General features: G+C 41.6%; 1 protein-coding gene across 1 annotated transcript in view; it reads right to left on the reverse strand.

The window, feature by feature from the left end:
* ptprn2 (protein tyrosine phosphatase receptor type N2) overlaps window positions 1-25256 on the reverse strand; it is a 112260-nt gene that overhangs the window by 75571 nt on the left and 11433 nt on the right. The window contains exons 2-9 of the mRNA XM_072450963.1: window positions 20666-20716; window positions 15500-15613; window positions 10729-10970; window positions 9060-9486; window positions 8396-8683; window positions 8258-8298; window positions 7496-7896; window positions 4717-4803 (exon numbers count right to left, since the gene is read on the reverse strand). Of these exons, the coding sequence (XP_072307064.1) occupies window positions 4717-4803; window positions 7496-7896; window positions 8258-8298; window positions 8396-8683; window positions 9060-9486; window positions 10729-10970; window positions 15500-15613; window positions 20666-20716 (1651 nt within the window). The remainder of the gene's footprint in view (window positions 1-4716; window positions 4804-7495; window positions 7897-8257; window positions 8299-8395; window positions 8684-9059; window positions 9487-10728; window positions 10971-15499; window positions 15614-20665; window positions 20717-25256) is intronic.

Below are 25256 nucleotides of genomic sequence, written 5' to 3' on the forward strand. Positions count from 1 at the left end.
AGGGGTTATGAAATATAAATAAGGAAAACAAATTTGCAATCTGACAGTTAGAAAGCAAATTCTACCACAGTTCAGTTCAGCTCAGTTTTAAACTATAGGACAGGGCTATTTAACATAAGGCCCGTGGGCAAAATCAGGCCCTCCAGGCAATCTAATCCAGCCTAACCAAATCTAATCCAACCCATTTTCCAAATACATTAAAAAAAACAATTACAATATTTTTTACAGGTTTAATTCTGCTTTAGACCAGTTTTGATTCTGGGTTTGTCCTGGTTCAGACCTGGTTGGTTCTAGTCTAGTCCTGGTTCAGTGGATGGGCAATTTTGCAAAGAAAGGTTGATAATTTTGGATGTTATTTCTCACAAAAATCTGATCTGTCAATAGTTATCTTATTGTATCGACTACATTTATTGAAACATTGCTGGGGATATGTTGTGCGACCCAAAATGTTGTTACAGTCATGCGTTGTGCGAAATCTGGCTTTCTGGAAAATGAAGTTGAATAGCCCTGCTATAGGATTCAAGAATATTGTGATGTCACGTGAGTCCAACCTATTAATTTATTTTATTTATATTTGAAATGAAGGTGAGTTTTGCGCAGTAGTCTATTGTTTTCAAATGGTGTATATTCAGACCTGTGCTAACAAAATAGACGGTTGGCCAATTAAAATGGTAGATTCAGGAATTACAGCATGATTCTTAAAGCAAAATATAAAAATAACATTGGGTGCATCATTCATACTTTGAACATTGCTGTAGTCAAGAACCCGTATATGTTGCATTTGTTGATTAAAACATATTTTAGATTAGTTGAATGTTCACCCACTCCAGAAGTAGTTTCAACACACTCAAATTTGAATCAACTTGGACGTGCTGAATGCTACAAACTGTAATGATTGCATTGTTTACAGGCACAAAAGCAACTTGTTAGGTCATACTAAAAATGGAACATGGAACATTCTACAAACTTTTAATATCTTGGGAGACCAGAAAGTTCAGCTCAAAAGCATATAAATCTGCATTCATTTTGCACAAGGATGTAGCTCTCCACCCTGCATTGTGCTCTCTTAACCTCCCTGTCGCTACTCCTTTTGTCCAGTGCAAAGCCACATACACATTTTTTCTCCCTGAAGCAGAATAAATGTTTAAGGTCCCGGAGGTTGTCCATGAAATAAAATCTAACAACCCGGTGCCTGTAAGAACTCCCAGCAGTGGTCAGAAAATAAAGGTGTATCTTGAAACCACGCATCTGCTGCTCCGATGTCTTCAAATCCCTACTTGAAAAGACATTTTACAGGAATCGCAATAAAAAGCTGTCAAAAAGAACAAACAAACAGTGGTTTCATAGTTTGAGGGAGGTCTGCCTTTCAAAACATTATCAAAAGAAAACAATAAGAACATAATCATTCGCGTGTGATGAAGACCCCGTCTGGGCAAATCAGGAACAAACACGGCACCTCGCTTTGAGCACTAATTGTAGTTCCCCAATGATCCAATCAGTGTGCAGGCAAATGTTGGCATACAGTGGTGAGATCCATTTTAAGTTTCAAAATCAAAATTGAATTAGTTATATTTAAGATGCTGATGACAAACACATGGTAGGAATCCACAAATGATCAGTGCTTAAGTATTGCATAAATCTGGATAAACATTTGCTGCGACATTAAAAAGCACTTCTGGCGTTCTGTCAGTCTAAAATATGTGCTTTACTCCCAGTGAGATTGTTATAGTTATAATTCAAATGGTTTTCACACAGTAAAAGAATGTCATGAAATCGCAGTGAATAAAAATATGTCTCAACAGAAAAATAATTAGACCCAAAAGAGCAACAAACTTTCATTAATACGTTCCTCTTATTTTGCTTGAAAAGTTAATGAATACTAACAACTCCCATGTTTTTAAAATAAAGTCAAATGCCTCATATTATCAAAGTATTTATTTCCCTGTGATGTTGGCTTTTTACTACTCCACTTTAACCTTACAAATGCGCTGAAGCCTGTAAATCATAACCGAGCGCTTCTATCATGTCCCACAGTTATTTTTAAATTGAACAACGCCAGTATTGAACGTACACCTAATATTGATCCATAACCTGCTGTAGCCACTATATGCAAGGCAATGAGCTTTTCCAAACGGTCAGATCCCCCCCCCAGCCCCCCAGAGCAGCGCGGTGCGTGTGATTCATGTGGACAGCGCATTGTGTCAGAATAAAACCTACAGTATGAGTGGCGCGCGTGTACATTTGAAGTGCACTTGTTGATGGACTGCACGACAGAGGGGCAGATTCATCAGAGTGCCAGGGTGCCGTGACCCGCACCCACTCCTCCATCAGTCAGCCCGGGACACGCGCTCCGGCCCCAGAGCAATAATATGGGAACCAACGCGCGCAGACGGACCAGCCCGAGCGTGCTCTGATGCATTTGTGAACACAATCACTCACACGCGCACGGGTAATACGTCCTTCACCTGCGTTTCTATTTGCTCCCCTAAATGTCAATATTTCCACAATCTTCATCCCCTGCCTTCCACGCGTCTCTCTGGCTGAGGGTGCTCTGGCCAGAGATCCTGATGCATCTCTCGGAATTGAAATGACAGGGTTTTTTGACAGGGTTTTTTGGTCCAAGCCTATTTAAATACTGAGAGCGCGAAGCTGTAAATTGGAAGATTTCGTGGACCTCACACTATGTTCCGTGCCATTGTATGTGACGACTGGTTGGCGGGATATTGGCAGAGGGGAAAGGAGGGGGGCAGGTTTCTGTCTATGTAAGGATGAATAGGCTTCTCAGTGTGTGTCCTGCTCCCTCTAGTGTCTCTGTGGAGAAAAGCGCTTACGTCATCTGGCAAAAAATAAATAAAAGAAAGAAATAAAATGGGAAAAGGGGAAAAGGGGGGGGGGGAAGACATGGTTTAGCCTTGAAGACTGATCCTAAACTAAACCATAGTCACTACTTGCATAACCTTAACCTAAATCAAACCATATATTAACTTTAAAATGTTGATCGAAAAATAAAGAACTTGTAAATACAGATTTTAGCCCCAAGAATGTAATAACTACCCGCCCACACACACAATTCAAATCTCTGTGGAATATTTTGTGGCGGTTACTGCGTTTCTAAACTCCAACATAATGGTATCAGGGAATGTAACAAGCTTCAGCCTCCCCGTGTGCCAGCGTGTTGTCACAGTTGAGTAGCTCTTCTTCTGCAGGACATTCTCCCACCAGCGCTGCTTAGAATGGGGCAGCCAGCTCTGACCCAGCTCCAATATTCAGACTTACCTCACCTGCCACGCCCGCACAGCCTGACACACGTTTTCTCTCATTATCTCTTCTTTATTCTCTGTAACTGGGATAAACAACCACTATGTTGTTCCATTTTTATTCACCCCATGCAGAAAAAGAGCTATCAATACAGCGCTGTGTGGACTTTAAAGCAGCTTAAAAGGGGACACTTTTTTCTGTTTTCCCTCATCATTTACCCACTGCTGCAATCAAAATGCTATTGCTCCAAAAAAGATCCATTGTCACTGACCCCCCATACAGCTCACTACTTAATAATTGATACGCGTAGCCATTTTGGTACGAATGAGAAATAGCCACTGATCGCTATCATGAACTATAGCTATCCGGAGGCAGGGTCGTGTAGGACCTGGCAGCACGGCACTTGTTGTGATGACGTTTACCGGGACGTACCATAAAGGGACAAGCAGAGGAGACTAGTTTAGTCATATTAGATCAATATTGCAATTTAAAATGTCCAGAATATAAAATAATGATCCTAAGATTATAAATATAGGGCAGACGAAAGCATAATGTCATAATTCTGGTTTTCGCTTTTCCACCAGCGAGTGATGGACCATTATATAATGTGGCTATTCATCGGCATCATGTGTGAAGATTTGATGGTGAATGATGGAAAATGACAGGTGTAATAACAAGATTTACTAGCTCCATGTAGTCGTGATGACATTTCTAGCATTTGCATAGAGAGCTTTATGAAAAGAGAAACAATTGTCCTTGTTTAATTTCAAGTCGCAGAATGTGTTCAGTGCCTCTGTCTGAGCGCGGGTTGATAGGTTTCCCTCTCAGTATTTCATATCTAAGCTGGAAGTCGCTGTGTCTACACTACATCAGGCTGCTGTGTTCATAGGCTGCCGGTGTTACCCAGCCGACTTCACTTCAGCAACGGCGCGCCATGAAAGGCTTGTCAGATCCCAGTCGAGCACATCTCCTCTGCCGCCTACATGGGCTGACACGCGACGTTACAGCGCAACTGCGGCAACAAACGGCAACCGACTTCAGTTCAAGGACAGTTCGTCTGTTCATTAATGTATTAAGCACCTCCTGCTGGACCGCTTTCAATATTTGCACTGATTTATCAGCTTCAAATCAGCCCAGCCAGTCCCTTTCTGATGTGTTTGATGGTTAGACTGTTCATTTTTTGACTGAGGATGGAGAGACGACAGAGCAGTGTTCTGAATGCAACAGAGTTATCTGTGTCTGGCGGTAATTAGGGCCAATTTCTCTCCCTGTGAGAAGTCAAACCTCACTAAAGGTCAGTAAAACAACAGACGCGCCAACACTCCATTTTTAACCATTACTTCATACCGTGTAGATATGTTGGATGTTATTAAAGTGGCTCATTGTCTTACCTAAAGTAACACATTTTGCTCAGGTAAAAGTGTATTTGATTTGGTGGTGATTTTTGTGAATACATACGAGAGCTGCGTAAGGTCGGCTGCGTGGATATTCTTCCTCTGTGCGAGCCGCTCCATCAGATCCAGGCCCTGGTCAGTGGTCAGCGAGCTGGAGGAAAAAACACACACATTTGAAGTTCACACCCAAACATGACATGTGCGGTTATTCATCCGTTAAAATGTTTTTAGGAAAATGTTGCCACTATTCACAGCCCCAAATGGATCATTGAACACACGCAAAAGCTATCTGAATGACTGCAGTGCATGTGTCCACACAGAAGTTGGACGGCTATACAGTGGTGCACAAACACAAACAAATGCACAAAGCTTGGTGCCAAGGGAAACGGGATCAGCTGCCTCTTCAGGCTTGGTAAATCACCTGCTTTTTTCCAGCAATGAGACAAACAATAAGGTGCAAATGGAACCTGCATGAGGTGTAATGGCTGTATCATATGAACACACCTTACTCTCCCTCCTCCTCCCTCATCTTTCTCTCCTGTGCACACACTTTCATTTTGACTGGTGTGTGCAGTCCAACATGATAACGGCCCGCGCACAAACACACACACAAGGGCATGCACACGCTCTCGGGATGAGATGAGAATAATAAGGTGCAAATGGAATGGAGGTGAAGTGTAATGGTGGTCTGATAAAGCCATGCCTCATCTCAGCTCCGTCTGCTGCTGCTCTCTCACTCAGAGAGTAAATCGCCAAGGAAATAGACCAAACAAAGGCAATCTGCAGGCCAACACGCTGGACGGCGGAAATGAGAAGGGCATACACAAAGTTAAGGCTGACAGCTTAACCTGGAACAAGTGGGACTGTCAAGTGATGGCAAGGTGACATGCACCGAAAGGTCATGGATCATAATGAGGCTTTACACAAAGCAGCCACAGTCGAATTTGTTACCAATCCACGGACACCAAAAGTGGAAAGAGCTAGCAATCAATTCTGGATTGAGCTGCCGTATTTTTTATTTTTTTTTCCCAAATGCTCTTGAGAAAAGATTATGTCATGATCAAGATTTTTCAAGCTACATTTGACTATACATTACAGTAGTCAGTCTCAAATGCATGATCTGTTCCTCACTTTTTAAGGAGGTTTTGAATGTTGAAGATTCTCTGTAGCCATTCTAGACACGTTTGCATCCCTCTGTGGTAATTCTAGCAACTTGGAGGGCTCTGGGAGTGACTTGCTTGTTGATGCTAGCACTTTTTCCCTGGGTTTCTCTTTTCTGTCTCTTTCTGTTCTATCCATTCCCCCCTCTCCTACTCACAAAACCTTCCTGCTATTCCCCAGAAATCACCCACCCTCCGCGCTCCTGCCGCCACAATGTCAGGAGCTGTCAGATAAGCAGGTTTGCGTAGCCTCACTGCGGGGCATGAAGAAGCTGGGGATAACAACCGTGCAATCATGAGGGCTGCAGCAGACGCCTCTATAGGCCGACTATAGGCGCCCTCTTGGTGGGGAGAGGAGGTGATTGGGCCCAGAAGGTGACCTGCTCCTCTCCCTCTGGCACATTATGTTTACTGTTTACGTCTTAATCGTTGTTACTCGTGTGGCAGTAAAACATTTGTGCCCGTCAGACCTTTATAGGCTACATCTGTTGAGCAGGTGAAGGACAAGTCACTGACACCGGACTTGATAACGGCATAAAGGGATTTGAAAGCGGTCCAGGAGTGAACACGTAGTCGATAGAAACTTATCTTTAGTGAGCCAGAGGTGAAAGAGATGGAGAGGGAGAACTTGGCTCCCCTTCCCGACAACATATCATCATTAAAGCAGTAATACAGTAATCTAATACCCACACACTGAGGAATTTATCATAGCCCCTATTGTAATCTGGTGCTGCGCATGAAAAAGATGTCTGACTACTGTATCCTTTAGCATACAGGCGTGAATATGTAGGTGGAACTGACAGAAATCTCTTAAAGGCTGTTTAAGTAAGTGAACAAAGACGTATGTATGATATTAAGATGGTAAAATGAGCCTGCTTTGACACAGCGCCAATATACTTCTGACAAGTGGAGAGAGAAGCGGGGGACTTAAATGTATATAACACTATGAGCCATGCCATAAAGTCTATGTAATGACCACTTCAGAGCACTGGAGTGGTTTGCATAAGGTGGCTAATAATGGTTGCATAGTATAGACATACTGTAGATGAATTGAAAATGATTGAACTCATGTCAACACAAGCAATATGGAGCTTTGACTGCAAAAATACAATAAAGATACATACATAAAGATAATCTATAACAGGATAACTCTCTTTTATACTGATACAAGATACAGAAGGAACAGCAGGGCAGTCTCAGACAGATGATAAAAACAGCTTTACAAGATCATTTTCAGTATCTTTAACAAATCTTTGCACTTTTGCTACTTGTGATTGAAAGAAACCCTGGCAGCTCCACGGGCAAAGTGTAACATGGTAAATGGTCACATTTATATAGCGCTTTTATACCTTCAAAGCACTCAAAGAGCTTTACATCAAGGAACCACTCCCCCACAGACATAGTCACACACCAATGTACACAGAGACTGGGGGCAAGGCAGGTTAAGGGTCTTGCCCAAGGACACAACGACAATTCAAACCACTGATCTTCAGTTCAGAGGATGAGCAGATAGATAGATCGACTTTATTTAATTGTATTTCAGTTGGGATTAATAAATTATATCCATCTAACATTTCAAACAATTGCAAAGGGGCCAATTGTATTTCAGAAAGCTTGAGATAACATATCACAGGACTTTTAATAATGGGGAGATGTTTCAGAAATCATTAAAGTAATACTCACTCTGAGCCTGTGATGATGTAGCCAAAATGGCGGTCCTTCCCTCGGCTGGAGAACTCCTTCACACCCACATGGACTAACTGGGTTTTGACCTTCATGTCGTTCTTCCAGGGGTCATGTGGCTGTTTCTTTCTCTGAAGCTCTTGCATCCACCTCTCCATCTCTGAGTCCACCTGTGCGTCTGGTCCATGAGGTCCACTGGTTAGGTGCAGTGTGGTGCCCTCTTTGGCAGGACCCACCATGGTCTTCTCCTCCCAGTGGTGCAGAGCTGGAGCCTGTCCTTGAGTGGTTCTGCTATGGACACTTTCTAGACCCACCGATTTGGGCTTACTGTTGACATTTGGCCCCTTATCAAAGGGCTCCATGTTGAGGTAGTTTAAAAGCTTGGAGAAGAAAGCTGAATGCTGTGAAATAAATCATTTAAATTAGGAATGTTTATTACTGACCTTGCTCTTAGCATTGATAAAACACACTTTGTTGAGTTCACATTTTAATTACAAAATATTTGTTTATATTTGGATAAATGGCCAAACCATATATCAAAATATGTCATCATAAGCTTTAACATTCAAGGCCAAATATCAAATGTTTGCCATTCTTAAAAAGGCTATTAAAATGTATTTTTACTAAGAATTGCGATGGTTTACACTTAAGAAATGCATTTGAGTCTCTCGTGTTCTGCCGTAGTAATTTCACGTCATATTCATGCCATGCCTTCCATCCCTACGGACGTATGTGAAATTTGAGAACAAAAACTGAATTCACCTTGTCAACCGGCTCTTTTTCCAGACTTTCTTTTAGCTGGCCTGAAAATCCAAAAGCAAAATAAATATTTTTTTAAAAAGTTAAAGAGTATACTTTGCAAAATCCATAAGAACAATTATCTCCAATTTCCTTATTCACCTTTTTGTTTGACAGTCACACCGCCTCTCGCCTCTCCCGCCATCTGTGGCTCTGGTTCTTGATTTTGCGCTGCCGCCTTGAGTGGCCCCCCATTGGCCACTTTTGGCCCCTCAGAGTCCACAACCCCAGGTCCAGACTGGGCCACAGCCACAGCAGGGCGCTCTTCATGCACTTCCTGCAGAGCTCCATTGATTACCCCAAACAGGTCGTCCAGGTCTGTTCCCATTAGAGAATCAAGGTTCATGCTGTGGCTCCCCAGCTGATTCAACATGCGCTGGAGGAAGTGGTCTGAAGTAGAAAGAGTATATCAATTTGTTGCCTATATAGTTATTATCTTATAGATTATTAGTTATAATAATTAGTTATTATAGATACAGTTATGTTCTGTATCTACTGCGTTGCACCAATGAAATTTCCCCATGTGGGACAATAAAGGATTATCTTATCTTATCTTATTAAAATTTATTGTATATAATGTTATTTGCTGTTTTCTTTATAGGTAAATAATGTTTAATGTGTATATATTTTGTCATGAATATACATGCCTTATCAACAATCGACCCTTAAGGTTGCTAAATATTTGTCCATTTCTGGTAACTGGTCGGTACACAATATCCTTAACTATATATTCTTAAGTATATACAAGTAAGTAAGACTTCCTTACCGTCCATGAGACCAAATGGCTGTTTTGAGTTGTGATGATTCGAGCCAGTTTTGTACAGCAGTTTATCCAGGTTTGGTCTTGACGGTTTGGACCCAAAAGCTAATTGGGATTGCATATCTTCTTTGTCATTTGAAGCTGGATGGACTGAACTAAAGTATTGCAGTTTCTCTTTGGGCCATGTACCTTGGACTCCTGAACTATCATGTTGAGTCTTTGTGGGAATGTCGTTGAGAAGTCGTTCCAAATGTCCTTGATTAGAGAAAGTTGAGCCGAGTTTGGGATGCCTGCCTTCTCCAGTCTTGGTGAAGACTTTGGTGACTGAGGGTTGTCCATCTCCATTGTGAATGCTGTAGATAGTATGCTCCTTCCACGTGTGCTTGGGTTTAGAAGTGGACTCTGTCTGACCATCTGAGTAGAAATCTTCATTCTACAACACAAAGGATTACATTGCAGTTATATTTTGTAATACATCTCATTGTGTTTTCCACCATAGCAGCACTATGTGGGTTTGTTCTGGAGCAGCATCTTTGCTATAGCAAGAATAGCAACCTGGGCTCAGCGAGACAAGACAGGATATGAATAAGGATTTCAGATCAAAGACAACTGCCCTTGGAAATTGCATTATGGAAATCAGAGATGAGATAGTGTCAATCTTGCAATGTTGTTTGTATTTTCACAATAGACAACAAACTTTAAAAGCATACGTCGACTGTCATAGAACTAACTAAAAACCCTTATCTAACACTGAAATTATAGGTCTGAATCCGAGTTAACTGTGAGCTTACTGTGATGTACCATGAATTATGGATGTGCAATACAATGAGCAGCCGTAGGGACTTTTTGACGCATATAAGTCTGTCCCATCATAGTCTGGATCAATATTGGTCTCAAATTGTGTGATTTTCTCTTTTCTTTTCTTTGTAAGATAAAAAAATGATTGTGTGAATTGTAAAGACTTGCACTTCAATTCAGCAGACAGTGGCATAACCGATCCATTGAGCAGCATTATTATCCATGTCCCTGCAGCACTAATACTAGCTATCTCCCCTGGTGCCATTTTCTGTCCTTCAAATGTATATAGAGAAAATGTCAAGCTTTCGTAGCACAGCATACTGAGAAGCCATAATGGCATTAGCGCAGCGAGATGGGGGCGCTCTGCCATTCATGCTAACCATGTTTGCCTTTTTTCATCGCGCTATACAACAAAGAGCCTCATCTCATCAATAAGAAAGGTCATGAACTCTTCAACTCTGCATTATGGCTGCACTGACACAGCAGCAGGAAGCGGCCCAGTTATGAAGGATGCCTAGCAGACTGCACACAAAGCCGAGGTCCCACCCTAAATATGAGGATTGAATAATGTAAAGTGGTGATGGGAGATCATTGTGCAAAAGGGTTCCTCCTCAGTGGGTGGTTTGAAGAAGACAGAGAGCTGAAACAAAAGCATGAGCAAGAGGGCGACCCCCAGCTAAGAGAGATACTGGAGCGTTCTAAAGGAGAGGAAGAGGCCCCTGCCATTTTAACCCATCACGGTGAGAATGTACAGTGAATTAACATGCACTATATAAATCCTCCCCAGTTATTGGTCTTATCACCACATGTGTTGGTTACCACGGTTAACTTTTGGTAGCACGTTCTATGATTGACTTATAATTATTTCTGTGTTTACCTGGATATTGTTTGCTCGCTGAGGCACTGGATCTGGTTGCGCTGGGAGCTCAGACTCATTCAGAAGTTCAAGGTCAGAAAGGTACTGCTGGAGATTTTGGCTCAGCTCTGGCCTCAGTTTTCGACCTTGAGGAGAGGTCAGGGCGGCTGGGGGTGAAGCAGGGTGGCGAAGGGGCACGTATCTGAGTTTGGAAAGCTCCCGGGAAATCACTTGTTGTGTGAGGTCATCCTGCCATGTCATACCTGAAAATTAAAACTAAAATTAGGACCCAAAGTTCTCATACAAGAAACAGTATGCAGATTGTTGAGGATGGCGGATGAGTCCACGCCCATCAGAGATATGTACAGACCTGTGCACATGCATGGAAAAAATGTCACCACATCCTAGGTCCCTGCCAACAGCTCTGCTAATTGCCAACACATAGTTGGGATGCAGAACTCCTGGGCAGGGGCAAAGCACATTGGTGCCAGGACCAGATGGAGCTACCCAAGCAAAAAACATACCCAAAACATGGCCCCATTCCCAATGAGCCGAGAGGCACGGGATTCCATCAGCAAAGAGCATAGTAATACCAAAGATATTATACTTTGGTGGGATTCGGAGATGTTCTCGTCAAACCCAACAAAGAAACATTTTAATGAGGAAGTCAATCTGTTGTAGGCTACAATTCCAAGCTTTGTTTTGCTAACCTTTTAGCATCTGAAAGACAACAGGCTATTTGTAACTATATGGAAGGTATCAACAAACTAACAGACTGAAAGAGCATGTGAGCCACAGAATGTCTTCATTAGCCGGGCTGTTCACCCTTAAACTCTGGTTATTCGCATAGAAATGCATAAGCAGCAGATGAGGATCTGAGCAATGCAGAGCAGCTACAGATGCCGGCAGTCTTTCTTGGCAGCATTGAATGGTGCACAAAGCAGCGTATGTTGTCACTGTTCTGGAACGAGGCTCAGCCATCCATCCGTACAACAATGACAGTTAACTACCCGTGGCTTACCCAATGTGCTGTATTCTCACATATATGTATTCTTATATATATCATTGAGATCATCATTTCTGCTATTATAAGTCACGATGGGGAAGTTAGAGCCGGCGTCACCCTAAAGGTCCCATATGCTTACTGCAGTTAGCTGCAGTTAGCTGCAGTTGGTTAAATGGCTCCAGTGTAAACGTGCAGAGACGCCACAACAAGCCCAGGGCTTGGGCTGGCTTCATTGACTGTGACACCTCTATCCCCTCTGTCTCCTGGGGATGCACTCATTTCCATGCATACTATGTGTATGTGTCTGCTGTGGGCGCACTTCAGGGAGAAGGTATGCCTGCGCAAACGACACCACCAAAATGAGGCATTTTGTTCAAAGTCAGGACAAAAATGTGGTAGGGCCTTTACGCTCCAATTCCTCTCAATCAACCTCTCAGCTGATTATTCTGCCGCTGAGAATCTAAATGTCATGCAAATTCATCTGGAAGTCCAGAAGAAAGAGCAGCTTCTATCGCCAAGTGCTGCCACTTTTTGCCTGTTAAGGATAGCGGGCCGTCTCAGGCAAATGCCTCGGTTAATTAACGCCTTGCCATTAGCGCAACAGCTTTCAAACAAGCCGGCCTCCTGTCTGTTTGGTCTGTGACAGAGAGAGTGAGGACCTCCTAAATATTCAAAGCCTATTAGATGGGACTCTTTCTACATGTCTACTTGTTTCATCTGGTGTTTTTGAAATGCAGATTTTCCCCTTTCCTTTACTTCTGTCCGCCAGCTGATTTTAAAGGCATTAATAGAAGAGAGTGTGAATAATTTAGCACCAAGTCCGACCTAATTAGTCAAAATGAAATGTGTCAATCCTAATATGACACATAAATTAAACCAACTCTGCAGATTTATGAGTACATTTGGAAAGAACCCCTCATTCACTCACAGTATGAGGAACACGCTACACAACTAGTTTTTAACACACATTAAAAGACAAAAGAGTGTAACAAAAATCAAGCGCAAAGACTGGGCTTAAATAATCAAATTGAAGTCTCTTGAAAATCCACAGAGACTTCAATCTACCTCTATTTTTTCAAAAGTTTATTTCAAAACTGGTAAATGTGAGCCTATACTTGTAGTTATAACATGGTGCACCTCTGCATTTGCCAATAGGACTAAGTCACCTGTGACCTCTTCGCCCGTCTGATGTCACGCCCCAATGCAGAAGTGGAAATGCAAACTATTACGGTTTAAGTCAGATGATTTTATAGTTTTGGAGGTGTCAAGCCAAGTTTAGAGGATGATGGTTAAATCTGAATTATTTCTAGTGTTTTTAGACGTGAATCTGCTCCACTTGCCAAACTGAAAATGTCTCTTTAAGGAGATTGTGATTTATAGGGATCAGATAAAGACCTATAACATCAATTACAAAACCGTATTTGCAAAAACAGATTGAATTCTTTTCATCTCTGTTTAGTGCTTGGTTGTTTGTCTTGTGCAGTCGGCTCAGTTTTTCTTCCAAGTATCAGACCGCAAGGTTGTCAGGGAACAGACAAGGCAGAGAACAGTAACCTGTATTGCTCACAGGACGCAGGAGCAAAGACATAAAATGATGCTTCACTGTGGTTGGATGGCATGTCAGTTTGAGCTGTGATTTCTCCTGACTGACTATACCTGCCAATGGAGGCAATGCACATGTCACAACGCATCATCATACATCTCTGGTGAAAGCGCTGTGAGAGTCTGCGCTGCTCTGCACAGGGTCAACAGGCCCATCCACTCCGGGTTAGTGGCGTTTACTGCGCTGAATTAAAGAGGAAAGTGAAGTGATTCATTTTGATCAGGAAAGAAGATACGCAATGTTGGAGGAAAAGCATGTTTTAGAGTATTTCCTAATTAATGCAATATTGTGCTTTCAAGGAGCACCTCATTCATAGACAAAGATTGAGTTGTGGGGGAGTTCGCAATTTAACTTTTCACTTTGTAAAAATAATTAAAACCAAAGACTGTATTGATGTGTAAACGTTCACCACATTTTAACAGAATTGCTCTTCAGTTTTCATTGAAACATCTTGTCTGTTCAAAAAAGACACATCTGAGGAGAAACCGGAAATGACAAGGGCACAAAAAGACTAGGGCAGCTTCGACAAAACATCTATCAAATATCAGCTAAATTTTAAATATTGGAAACACCCTCCAATATCAAGATTTGCACCAATATATCAACAATCCTATAAATATAACACTCTGTAAAATGGTGCTCAGACAAGTCATTAGAGTTCTTACACAGCGTTCTTTGCAGAAAATATAAACATGATGTATTAAAATAGGACACTTAAACTACCACAAAAGTGCATTTTATGTTGCAGCACCATCTATGATATGTAAGATGTGGATGTAACAATATAGTCAGTGAAATGCTTCTTGTATTGGGAAGGTTTTGTGGTGAAAGTTGAATACACAATGTAAACTGCCAATGTCACACATCCTGACAAGCCCAGTCCCATTGTGGAGGGGTCACTCTCTATTGATCGAGTGACATTGGTGTTGTGCAGTGAGCAGAGATTGTGAGATTTCAACCTGAGACTCTGATGCAAGATAAAGAGGACTGTACATCGATTCCATTGATGTCTGTCCCTATTTTTCCTCCCCCTTCATCTCTTCAAATTAGGTTACAGTACAATGGTCTGTACGCCCCGTCTGGTCGGAAAAAGACCCCCAGTGTCTCAAAGATGACACTTGAATAGCTGATAAGAATAACGTGTCACCTAGTGTTACCAGTGTGCTGCAGCTCATCCGAATCCCCAGCCCGAAGGTTGTAGATGGAAAAGAACAAATGGAGGAATATTATTTGGAGTGATGTCATTTCTGCAGTGGTAAACAGATATCTAAAAACACAAGGTCACAGAATGACTCCAAAAATGAAAAGCCAAAACGCATCACCGCCTCAAACTGAGCGTGAAAAATTACACACCGGACGTCTTTGCTTTCATTAGTTTATTGTGGCAGTAATTACAATAAATGTGTGGTCCTGCCAGGCTTCGCATTCATTGATGTTTTTTCTCTCTGTTTGATATCCTCTTGCCGAATGCTCAGTCTTAATGATTTTCAACACTGGTTCACGCCTGTTAAAAATATTAAGCCGAGACTGGCCCGTAAAGCCAATTATGTCTGAAAGGCTAATGTAATCTGGTCACGGTCTGTGTTAAAGACGTCTACTGCCCCCTGGTGGAGACATACTGCAGTTGCAGATGAATACAACTATTAAATGCTTCCTTTTTGTCCTTAACAACAGTGGGGTTCAGAGCCCAAACTTCACCAAGATTACACGGTTGATTTGTTTGATTTGTAGTCCGTTGAGACCAGAAACGTGTGTCAGAAATAACGAAACCTGGAGTCAGGGTGAATAAAGGTACTAATGATCCTCAAAATACTGCTCCTTAGGTTACTCTGCAAATACAGTGTAACCTGGTATAATATGCACATTATCTGCAGCCACTGATTGAAGAGGAGAGTCTGGCTGATGTGATTACACTGCACACTTCACAGTTACTCATCCACAAAATTAGCTCTAAATGTCTTATCATACAGGCCAATTAGACTGGCTGCTAGAGCTGGGCAATAATGGCTAAACAATGGCCACTGTGAGTCAAATGACCTGTTCAGCTCTATGGCATTATCCCGTGCACGCCAAAAGAGACAGCTTGGCTATTTGGTGTGAGCCACACAATGGCAGCTGACAAGCCATGCTCGCAGCCCTGTACATGAGTGATAAGGGCTGTAGGAGAGCGAGAGGGGCCGTACCTCTGTGAGCCAGTTTCTGCAGTAGGATCCTGAGGCGCTGCAGTGCCGACGACGAGATGTCATAAGTGTGGAGGTCTGCTCCAGCCAACTCCTGGCACTGCCCGAACACTCCATCTGCACAAACAGAGACACTCGTGTGAACACTCATCCTGGACAGCATTTAGTAGGATATGAAACTCATTTACTATGGGATATGAAGAAAAACACTCCTGAATCGCTGTATATGTGTGGCACACTGACTGGCCCTGTACCCTGATTCCCTGGTTTGGGGGAAGCTAATAACTGATATTTCCTCTGACAGCTCTAAGATAAGGAGGCGTTCATGGCAGAAAGGACTTTATCAGAGCCCGGGTAATCTCCCTATCAGCGCCGCCCGCCTTTCTCAATACTGGTTGCTAGGCAACCCACAACACCGAGTTCTTATCAGCCTCATCATTCAATGGCTGGTCTAGACCTCAGCGGGCTCGGGGGTTTGCACACGCGCTGTGTAGATGTAATGCTTGGAATATGAATGCCCCGTGCTGCCTCCTCCTCTCAGCTGTGTGAGACGTGTGACTGTTGTTGGATTAACTCAGATAAGAGTCCACCTCACACATGATCTGTGGGGAGGAATCCAGCAGGTGTGGCATGCACAGTGACCCATGTGCGTACAAGCGTCCACAACACCACACTGAGAGGACTCACGATGTCGGGACCTAATGATGTGAATCAACACTTTGTCATGCACCAGAGCACTTCATTAATTAGCCCAAGTTGTCGGACAACAAACATCAATGCTATGATTGATGCTCGCTGACACTTTGGGCAGTGCACAATATACAAACATTACAGCTCATGTCCCCAACATGCAGCAATTTTCTGTGCACGCTTCAATGCTTTGAGACTAATAATTACCAAGATAATGATGTGATGTCAGACGGGACCTCTAAATGAAATTCTTATTCTGCAGGAGAGGTGGGTGTTTTCCTGCCTCCCTCCCGTTCCTCTGACCCGGTAAATGACAGCTCTGTTCTGAGACAAACCCGTGGGAGATGGTGGATTACCATACACACAACACCAAGTTATTTTAGGATTTTATATGGAGCCGCATGAAGCACTGGGTGACACAGATCATAACAGATGTGTCTGAATCACCCCATGCCACCCTCCTCTCAATCTCACCTTTTACACTAATCATATTCTCACAATAATCATTTATGAGTAATAATATTGCATTAATGTTCCATTGGAAATTGAAAATATTCAAATTGTGATGTTTCATTTGTGATTTCTTCTTTAGGATTCAGTTACAACTAATAAAAGTGTAGACAGGTGGGAGACAGGGCTGTTAGGCGCTTGATGTGCATGCACTGTAAAGCATGGTGAATACATTTTGACATTTCAGGTAAAAACAGAGCCAACGTACAAAATTCATACTTAGAATATACAAGTCAGGTGTCATTTACATCACCGACAATCTTGTGAGTCAAACATAATCACGGATTGATTTATTGAGGTGTTGCAGCTGCAGCTCAGGAGGAAAGACGGTAACATTTCAGAGCTCCACGCATGGGAAATCACAAAGCAGCGCTCTGACACTTCATTCTTGGCAACAAAACATTTTCATTTCAGGCTTGGGAGCGTACCAGAGTTAAGGTTCACAGAAGTTGAACATAATATAAAGATGCGATGGCGTGAAATATTAGATATTTGTGTACAAAAAAATAGCCAACTTTAATGGTGAAGGTTTTACGCCTCCTGGACTTGGCAGAATGTGAAAGAGTGTATAAAGACAGGGATCGTGTAATGATCATCTGTCAGCGTTAAAGAAATATTAAGCCGAGGACGACAAATCGATTTGTGGCTCCTCGCAAAACACAATGCAGATGAACCTTGATCTGTTTACTCTATAATGGCATAAAACTGTCCCAGGAATCAATCACGTGGTTCACCTGTGACGTACGCTCCAATAAATCACACTCTCGGTTGCTTCTTGTTGACGCGTGAAGATGTTTGAGCCTAAAAGGTAAAGCGCTCTAAATCCTAATGCTTTCTCCGCCGGCCCCGCGACAGACAGTAGTGCGGCTAAATCTGTTTAAACTGTGAAGGCTAATGCTGGGGGATAACAGGAGCAAACACAAATGCTGACAGTCAGGCGGAGGGAGGGGAGGACGGGCCCCGGAGACAAATTAAGACATATTGAAACAGGTGTAGTGTGCGGAGCCCGAGCTGCTCAAGTGTCGTCCAAATTGAATAGGCCCGAATCAATGCAGCGAGACAGTCCAGATGCACAGCGCCATAGTGAAGAGAAAGAAAAGATCTGCAATGATTAGGATGTGAGTGATGGAGTGTTCAAGGGCTTTATTTATGGAGCCTTTGAAATGAAAATTCGAATTATGAGTGTACTTCAAATTTACATGACATTAAAAACATTAGCGAGACAAAGCACGCTCTTAACACCAAACACACCTTTCCAAATTTTATAATTCAGTTCTTTATTGCTATTATTATATGTTCTAATGGACGGTGACACACACAAGTTTATACTACTGTCATATGTTTGCGGTACCTATGAAATTAAGAAATGTAATGTAACAATTTAATGCACTGTGAATTTAACTGAACTATATCAGCGCATTGTTAAATATGTGAAAGCTTTTTAAAAATATGTATAGTGTAAAATAAAAAAAATGAAAAATGAATACATTTTAAAAAGCCAAAAAGTACAGTCAGAGAGATGAGAATTGTAGGATAATAGGATAATGGTTGAAAGTGCTGCTCAGCCTCTTCAACACAAAAGCTGCTGTCTCCCCCTCTCTGCGGGTTTAGGAGGGATGCACAAGGAGACATCTGATGACAAAGGTGGCAGGGGGAAACCGTCATTTAGATGTTGAAATATGAATGCAATTGTCCTTTAGTTACTTTACAATTGAATTTGTACATGTTGGAGGCGGTTTTAAATGAATGATTTTTCTTGACATCCTATCTAAGTCTTACCTGTGTGCGATGGAACGCTCCTCAACAAATGAGGGATTACACCAGTTTTAACCTGTGTATGCTATTACTGTTTGTTACACGGTACATAACAATGTACTTAATGAGGTTTGATCAAATGCTTTTAAATCCCCACTTTTACTGGGCCTCCTGCATTTTAAAAATGTTGTTGCTTAAAGTGTTGGTGCTCGCAGATGTAGTGGGCTTACGGATCAATACAAGCATCACCCAAAGCGTTTAAATCTAAAATAAATTGCAAGTATTTCAGACAATGGTGGCCCAAGTGGAGGTAAGATAACCACCGATCAATATAAAAACCATTGGTTAAGTGTTTAATAGGAGCCAACCCAAGCCCGAAGGGAACATGACCACTTAGCCTCTGTACTTTAGTTTGGGCTTATCATTGCGGCAAAGCACAACACACAGGAGAGATGCATCAAATGTAATGTGTTTTCCGACATTGTGGTAATTACATCGCATTTAAAAAGAAGGTAGAGAAATATAGATTTGAGGTGGTCGCCAGTGAGACATAACGGGGGAAAATACATGCAGTTTGGTGCGTGACAAAAGCAAATATTGATTGACACAGAAAGAAGGTTTTTGTAACACGTCAAGCCCTTCTCCATGGCAACAGCGCGAGTGAGGATTGGCCCAACCCCGAGAAAACCAGGTTAGTCCTTGAGGGAGGCGAGAAAGTGCCAGACCTAGTTACCCCCACGCGTGCCCTGTCTGGCCCACTCATCAGCCGTCCAGAAGCCTCATCACTCCACTGCGGCTGATACCAACAAAACACAATCAAAACGCAAAATAGTGTTCCCACAATGTCTGTGTATTAGGTTGGGGTGGCAAAATCGAAAAGCTACAAAGAAATAAGCATCTCAAGAGCGTTTATAATAAGCTAAACTTAATATGAAGCCTTCGTTCTGAGCCTTGGGGTATTTTCCAGCAAGTTGTCAGCAAATTTCGTTCTATTAGGCTACAAGACGTTGCCCCCGAACCAAAGCAGTCAGTGTGTAATTAAATACTGTTTTTTTCCTTCTTGATGCTGCATGTCTTCTCCTCCCTCTGGCCGAACTGGGTTAATGAAAAAAGGGCGGAAAACATTTATTTTCAAATGATAGTCCATAATTTCTACAATGGATTTATTGAACAAAAACCTTAATTTATCAGTGTTTTTTTTTTTTGTCTTCAGTTGTGATGAAATGTTTGCTCTTTTAAAACATGTTTTTCACAGGAAAACCTAAGATAGATTAAATATTTCTGAACCTACAATATTTATCTGTAATCTTCCAGTTTTGTAAAAATAAAATATAAACAACAAAATAGTAAACTATATTATGGTTGTCGAAAACAATTGATACCCAGATTTAATCAATATTTAGAACTAGTATTAAAACTAGATACTCATTAGAACAAGAATACGGAGAAAAATCTAAACTAAATTGATAAATAGAAGATCGCTTGGTAAAATACAAGAAACTATCATTTGTATTGTGTCAAAAATTGCATTGCTATTGTGTTAAAATGTAAGATTGCTTTTCTTTATCAATGTATCCAGTATCAAGTTATTTGCTTAGTATTGAAATTAAGATTGACTTTGCTATTCCTATTATCCTATACTCATTGTTCCCGAAATTAATTTGTTAACCGATAATCACATGTCCATTTCAGTCAAACAAAAATGCGTTTGGACAGGACTTTGTGTTTGCACACGCACAGCTCCTGAACCACAATGGCAGAATACATTACCCTTTCATTCGTCCTTTTCCGACAAAGACAAAGCCTGATATCGACACACACCATCATTCCTCTTCAAAATTAAACCCAGGTGTGTGACGGGGCCCGAGAGATGAAAAAAACCTCACGAAATCTTCCCATTCATCGGATGCACGTTGTCATGGTAACCTAACACATGCATCTTTAATAATAAAAGGAGCGCTTGCTTGTCTGTGTGCTTATGGGAGGCTTCAGGGCCAAACAGTGCGTAATGGACAAGCTAAATATGTTTCAAGAGACAAACATTTCAAACAAAGCACCGAGCGTCATCCTACACAGGTCTATGACCGGAACGCCCACGGCAACCTCTAAAAATAACATTCAAATTGCATGGTTTGCATGATGTCTGTGACCGTGCAGGATGTTTCTCTGTAATGAGACGTAGTGGGTGTGTGGAGTCCGTGGAGGCTGACTTACCGTTGACGCAGAACTCATATGGTGTGCAGAGCTCGTCTTCAAACAGGCAGCCTGGAGGTGAGAAAAAGTGACAGGAGGAGAGAGAGAGGGGAGAGACACACACACACGTATTAATTAGGACCAACATATGACATTATTTCACACAGCAAGAACGGCACATCTGAGAAAGGAAGCATCAGAACGATCACTGTGTGGGCTGACTGAACGTGTAATTTTGTATGGTGCAAAGTCTGCATGCATATGTATGTATATTTAGGCCACAGGGGAGGAAATACCACCAATAAACAAGTCAATCACTGCCATGCTGTTTTTAAATTTTGGTTAGAAACTCCTAAAATATATCAGTTGGAAAAGTGGAAATAAAGCAATAGCCAATACATTATAACATTTAACGTTATATCGAATAACAGCTAATGTGTGATATGGCGAGCCTTCACTCTACTAAGACTAGCTATAAAAACAACATATAACTTTTAGTTCCAGAAAATATAAATTAATTCATTAAAAAAGCACAAATGACAGAATGATATTTTAGCTACAAAGAAGTATGGGCTTTCAGGCTATGGGCTAATTAGCATAGCTTTCGCTCATATAAGTTAAAAGATGATCATATATATATATACAACACAGCAGTAGTTAGTGCAGAATGGAGCAGCCTTGTCTCATGTGACGTAACAGTTAAGCTATCTTACATTAAAGTAGAGATTAGGACTACATTACCCAGAAGCTCTGCACTAGCCTCACCACTAATGGTACACCAATCAGCGTGACTCCTTCTAGTGTGCCTGTGACACTAATTCAATGGGCAAAGTGTCTATATATGAATGGAGCATGAATGTAAATGAACATGACGTTGGTCAAGACTGGGAATAAAGGAGCAGATGGCAGCAGCCTTGTGTGAAGCTGTTCCCTGTGTTCAATCACAGCAGGTACTCAGGTCTGCTCAGGTGACCAACTACAGAGGAAAGAAGCATAAACATATGGATGAATACATTTTAAGCAATTTGGAAAAGTGAGATTTTTTCATGGTAGAGCACCTGCCCCTAAAAATGTCTGTGCACGTCCCTGCCAGGGCCCATTTTTAAAACACTGGGCCCCTGTACTTTCCCCTCAGTTGTTTCCTCATTGTGCCTGGTAAGAGTTATGCTGGATGTAGCTCCACATGACCTTGATGGACAGCACTGAGCAGAGACCGTGAATAAAGAACAGGCTGAGCGGATGGAAAGTCTCTGTCAGGTTTTAATAATGAGAAGAGATCAGTGCAGGGAGTCTGTTAATCAATTCTCACACCGGGATAAGGCCAAGTGAGGGATAAGGCCATCTGCAGAAGACATAAAAACTTTCCACTGGTTTCAAGTTTGCAAGGCTGTATGGTCTTCTGTACTGGCCCTTTGCTGGGCTCTAACAAACATAATGTTCACACATTTTGTTTAGAAGATTCCATAAAATTACACTTAATGCTTCGATTTGTCAGAAAAATAGATTTGATAGCGAGAACAGTGGGTCGCACTGTTCTTTTGCCCTGGAAGAAAAGGCACAATGTTCTGAACGTCCTGCTTCAATAGATTACACACACGACAGCTCCTTTACTGACACATAAGTCTGTTTAATGGATCGATCATGAGACAATGTCTCCCTTGGTGCCTACATCCACACTCTCAAGTCTTTGATTAAACCATGTAATGCATGTCATGTCGCCCGAAAGTTCAGGAGACTTCCTTCATTAGCTGCATATTCTATTGAAATACTTTTCATACTACATTTATTGTATTACAATCAATCTATTGTTATAACAATGAAGCCAATACCCATTTTGCATATGGTCTACATATCACATCAACCATAGCAAGAAATACCCACTATCATTGTGGTCATTTTTGTTTGCACAGTTTCTGAGGATTCTGTTTGGTTAAATATAGAGCTGTGCCATATATTCAAAGTAAAGTGGTACTTCCAAAGCTTAGTGCCAATAAGAGCTGCTAACAAACTGTTCAATAAACTGCAGTAAGAGAAGGCCCGGGGTGTCGAAGGAAGACCAAATGGAGAGTTGGACTGATGACTTGACTGTCTCCAGGATTATACACCTGACTTAAAGCGAGAGACAAGGACAAACTTTACACTGAAGTGAAGTTGCTTGGGGCCAGAGGAGCCGTCCCGGTCCCCCTGGACCATGCATCTCACCACTGTGCAATTAGTGTCCGTCCATTCAACTTTACCTCCTCATCACTTCCCGCTTAATTCATCGGCTTCTCTGGGCAGCCTTGTCAGCTCTCAATATTAATTATGGCTCTCCATTTAATGAAGCATCCAGCCAAGCATGGTTAGTCGATGTGCGTGTGCTTGTGTCCGCGTGCACGTGGGATGGGCAGGGACAACACATCCCCCTTTCCCCGACACTACACCAGAGATGATTAAAATGGTGCCTTTTAATTACCTTCGGCAGAAAAAAGCAGGCAAGATGCTCGGTTTGTCACGACTGGCGAAAAAAGTCATTCACAAACCAAAAAGAGGCTTTTTACAGTGAACTTTGATCATTTAAAAAACAGCATGACCTTTCCTACACGCCTGACGCTGAGTGACGTCGGGTTGCCATGTCAACCTCATCAGCAGTCAATCTCAGCGTGTCATCAGTGGCAACCTGGCTATTAATGGAGTCAAGTAAGCCTGGCCGCCGAGGGGTTTAATGACCCGGCAGAGGGGAGTGGAGTGGCTTTTAGTTGATATTTGATGTAAACAATTGAAGCTATATTGTAATTGGAAAATACGTGCAAACAAACCTCTTCAAAGTGACCTTCAACTTTGTTTGATGTTATAAACCTGAATGCAATCAAGAAGAAACCAGGCTGCTAAACAAGAGGTGAATTGAAGCAAACATGGTATCTTCATGGTGACAGTATAAGAAGACAGCAAATCTAAATTGAATCTATCAGTGTGTTATATGAAAAATAAAGAGTGCTTAAGGATTTAGGCAAGTTTAAGTGACAAAGTGTGATGTCAAGTTCTTCAATCTTTTCTGTCAAGCAGATAATAACATTTAATCTACATTTAATAACAATTTACAAGAGTGATTGCATGCCTAAATTATATAATTGGTTTGATGGTCCTTTAATATTTGATTTTGATAAGCAGAGTGAAAGTATCCAGTCCCGTTTACTTGAGTAACATTTATCAAATTTACTTAGAGTAGATTTGACAGTAGAATTCTTCCCACTGAGAGTAAATCTAGTAGCATGAGCTTGAGAAAATTAAAAGGATTGGGACATTTGTGTTTCTTGCACTGCTCTTTTAGATATGATTTTGTTTTTCTCATTTGTGTGGTCTATCCTTTGATTTTGTGCAATGTTAGGTCTAGTTACTCTCACTTGAGTCATCACCCTTTTTTGCTTACTCGATTCAATTATTGACCGCTTCTTGGTACTTCTACATATACATTGTGTGTTGAACTGTATATTTCACAGACATAGCGGGTACTCATATATGATCATGTTATAACAATTCAAATAACTCAAAACAAAACCACAAATTCATAAAGATGGGACGAGTAAGAAAAGGAAGAACCATTTTTGTTGTAACATTAGTTCAAAACAATATTACTCAAGTAGAAGTATAAAGTAGTGGTGCAAGAAATGACTCAACTTAGAGTAAAAAGGTATTTGGGAAGTGGCCACACAAGTAAGTGTCTGGACGTAACTTCTGTGTTGTAGGGTGCTTGTCTCCATGGAAACGTTGCTTTCGCTAGTATTTTCAAAGAATAGTGTTAAAAAATTAGAGAACTGATATATATAAAGCTTAAGAGTTACTAAACATAATACAGTATTACTTAAGGAGTAAAACAATGGCGTCTGATGGAAATGGAGCAATTGAAGGCCTGAGACATAAGGAGTCAAACAAACCTATCGACTGTTTCTGTTTGAACTAAATTACCTTTTAAAGACCTTGGTTTCGACTAAAAGCAAATGAATTATTGATCACAGACCATAATAAAAGCCGGAGTCGTCACACACTGAGCTAAAAGCGGGTCATTTTAAATGTGCAGTAGCTTCCCTCTTTTCCATAAATAGATGACCCAATTTGTAGTACGTGGGGAGAACCCGGGAAGGTCAATGCAATCTTTGATATAAACGACACACTGAAGTTTGGTAAAGTCTGTCAATGTAACTGCTCGACTTGTTTCCAATTCAATGTGCAATTTCGGATAATTAGTGCAGTTTTGCCAGGGTCTATCATTTGTAACTTTCACCTCTGGGGGAAATGAGAGTAAGAGTAAGTAAGGCTACACAAACAATTGACCTTTAAGCTAAAACACGGCAGCCTGCATGGGACATATCGTCACAGGAGGCCTTCTCTTGAGGTCTAGAGCCATTAGAATGGTGCATGTTTCAGACTGAGAACTCATTTACCACCATTTAGAGGAAGCAATTACATAAGGACAACTGGGAGTCTCTCATAAGAAAAGAATACTGTGGGCTGACGCAATGTTATTAGGCCATTAAGTGCGTTTAAATAAGCTATGCACCAGGAATAGCAGCGTGCAGTTCGTCTGGTGGAGAGCTTTCTTGGCCCGGGTGTGAGCGGCTGACCTTGGCTGGAC

The sequence above is a fragment of the Eucyclogobius newberryi genome, unplaced genomic scaffold, assembly GCF_026437365.1.
Source record: "Eucyclogobius newberryi isolate DKJ021-1_F unplaced genomic scaffold, fEucNew1.0.hap1 SCAF_18, whole genome shotgun sequence".
In the NCBI taxonomy this organism is placed as follows: Eukaryota; Metazoa; Chordata; class Actinopteri; order Gobiiformes; family Gobiidae; genus Eucyclogobius; species Eucyclogobius newberryi.